At 54.1% G+C, this 2,500-nt stretch overlaps 1 protein-coding gene across 1 annotated transcript in view; it reads left to right on the forward strand.

Moving 5' to 3' along the window:
• The window catches only part of cyp11c1 (cytochrome P450, family 11, subfamily C, polypeptide 1), a gene marked incomplete at both ends in the record, with an annotated part of 21,111 nt that overhangs the window by 14,399 nt on the left and 4,212 nt on the right, over window positions 1-2,500 (forward strand). The window contains 3 exon segments of the mRNA XM_084444577.1: window positions 718-921; window positions 1,698-1,888; window positions 2,403-2,500. The exon segment at window positions 2,403-2,500 is cut by the window's right edge and continues 69 nt beyond it. Of these exon segments, the coding sequence (XP_084300703.1) occupies window positions 718-921; window positions 1,698-1,888; window positions 2,403-2,500 (493 nt within the window).

The raw sequence follows: 2,500 nt of genomic DNA on the forward strand, positions 1-2,500 counted from the left end.
AACAATTTTAAAATTGGATAGAGGGGTAGTGATCTATAAATATATAGATCTGCAAACATAGACCTGCCAAAGATTATCAGGAGGGCATCTGCATTCTATCACCAAGTCTGGCCCTTTGAAGTCCAGCTTTCATGTTCCTGCTTGTAATGCGCCCCATTCAGCCAGTGTGTGTGTGTGTGTGTGTGTGTGTGTGTGTGTGAGAGAGAGAGAGAGAGAGAGAGAGAGAGAAAAAAAAAGAATAACTGAGCTACATTACCATTCTCCACATGAGCCACAGTGGGTGTGTGTGTGTGTGTGTGTGCGTACGTGTGTATGTGTGTATATGTGTGTGTGCGTGTGTGTATGTGCATGCGTGCGTGTGTGCGTGCGTATGTGTATGTATGTGTGTGTGCGTGTGCGTGCAAGCGCACGTGTGTGTGTGTATGTGTGTGTGTGTGTGTGTGTGTGTGTGTGTGTGTGTGTGTGTGCGTGTGGAGCCAGACAGGGCCAGGTGCTAAGCCAAGACAGACTGCAGATGGACTGGGAACAGTCTGGCAGGGAACTCTACCCGCGGCTCTCTGATGTGTGGCTAATATCACACCAACATGGCCGCTGACGCAGGACACTGTAGTCTTGCTGAGCTGTTGCTTATCTGTAAGGATGGAGACTGTTGAAATAACAGCCAACCCCCATGGTCGAAATAGACAGTGACGTTTCTCTCTCTCTCCCTCTCTCTAGCTAGCTGCCACGTCTTGTATGGGGAGCGCATCGGCCTCTTGTCCTCGTCCCCTTCCCAGGAGTCTCAGCGGTTCATCTGGGCAGTGGAGAAAATGCTGGCCACCACGCCCCCCCTCCTGTACCTACCCCCGCGCCTGCTGCTGCGTGTGCGCGCCCCCCTGTGGACGCAACACGCCACTGCCTGGGACCACATCTTCAGCCACGGTCAGCCATCACGGTCCCTCATGCTCGGAGAGGGAGCAGAGCGCCGCATGTTGAATAAACATGTCACCCTGCCTGTCCCCACATGTCCCCACATAGCTGTCCTTTAGCCAGACTGTCTTCCTCCAGCCTCCACGACAACATCTTTCCCTCTGTGGCTCAGTGGTAGAGAGGGTCGTCCAATGATCGTAGGGTCAGCGGTTCGAATCCCGTCTCCTCCTGTCTACATGTCGAAGTGTCCTTGGGCAAGACACTGAACCCCAAATTGCTCCCAATGAGCAGTGGTCTGTTCTGACGGACGGGTCTCTCAAACCCACTCTCCTGCCCAGGACTCTGAATACTTGAATCAACACCTGACAACACTTGATTAATTGAACACTGTACAACAGTATACTTGAATGTTATTTAATTGCACTGCCTACATCATGGACACAAACATAGTCATCCATGATCGGATGGGATAAGTAGATGAGGATGATACTGATAGACTGCTAGACGACGGATAGTATAGTAAATCGCCAGTTTGGCAACCTAGCTGAGTACATATAGTAGCACTTTGCATGGCAGCTGTCGCCATTGGTGTGTGAATGGGTGAATGAGAGGCCATTGGTGTGTGAATGGGTGAATGAGAGGCCATTGGTGTGTGAATGAGTGAATGAGAGGCCATTGTAAAGCGCTTTGGATAAAAAGCATGGTGGTAATATTATAAGTGCAGTCCATTTAGAATCCATTTACCCTCTGTTGTCTTCTCTTCTCGCCCCCCCCCCCCCCCCCCCCAGCGGAGGTCAGGATCCAGAGGGGGTTCCAGCGGCTGCAGTCGTCCATCCAGGGTGGGCGGGGCGGGGCAGGGGGCGAGGGGGGTGAGGGGCGCTACACGGGGGTGCTGGGGCAGCTGATGGAGAAAGGACAGCTCTCCCTGGAGCTCATTAGAGCCAACATCACAGAGCTGATGGCTGGAGGAGTCGACACGGTCAGTATGCGCCTGGGTTTGGGTCGGGGTGTGTGTGTGTGTCTGTGTGTGTGTGTGTGTGTATGGGGAGAACGGGGGAGGGGTCAGTGTGTGGGTGTGGGGGGGTGGGTCTGTGTGTGTGTGTAGGAGGGGTGGTCTGTGTGTGTGTGTGTGTGGGGGGGGAGAACGAGGGGGGTCAGTGTGTGTGTGTGTGGGGGGGGGGGTGTGGTATGGGTCAGTGTGTTTGTGTGTGCTCGGATTGGTGTGTGTGTGTGTGTGTGTGTGTGTGTGTGTGTGTGTGTTTGAGTGTGTGTGTTTGGATTAGTGTGGGTCGGTGTGTGTGTGTGCGTGGGTCAGTATGTGTGTGTGTGTGTGTGTGTGTGTGTGTGTGTGTGTGTGTGTGTGGGTGGGTTAGTATGTGTGTGTGTGTGTGTGTGTGTGTGTGTGTTTGTGTGGGTGGGTCGGTATGTGTGTATGTGTGTGTGTGTGTGTGTGTGTGTGTGTGTAATATTCATCCCCAGCCCTCCCCCTCCAGACCGCCGTGCCCCTGCAGTTTGCCCTGTATGAACTGGGCCGCAGCCCGGCGGCGCAGGAGCAGGTGAGGCAGCAGGCGAGGGCGGCGTGGGACCGGGC

Source organism: Borostomias antarcticus, assembly GCF_949987555.1.
Source record: "Borostomias antarcticus genome assembly, chromosome: 10".
NCBI lineage: Eukaryota > Metazoa > Chordata > Actinopteri > Stomiiformes > Stomiidae > Borostomias > Borostomias antarcticus.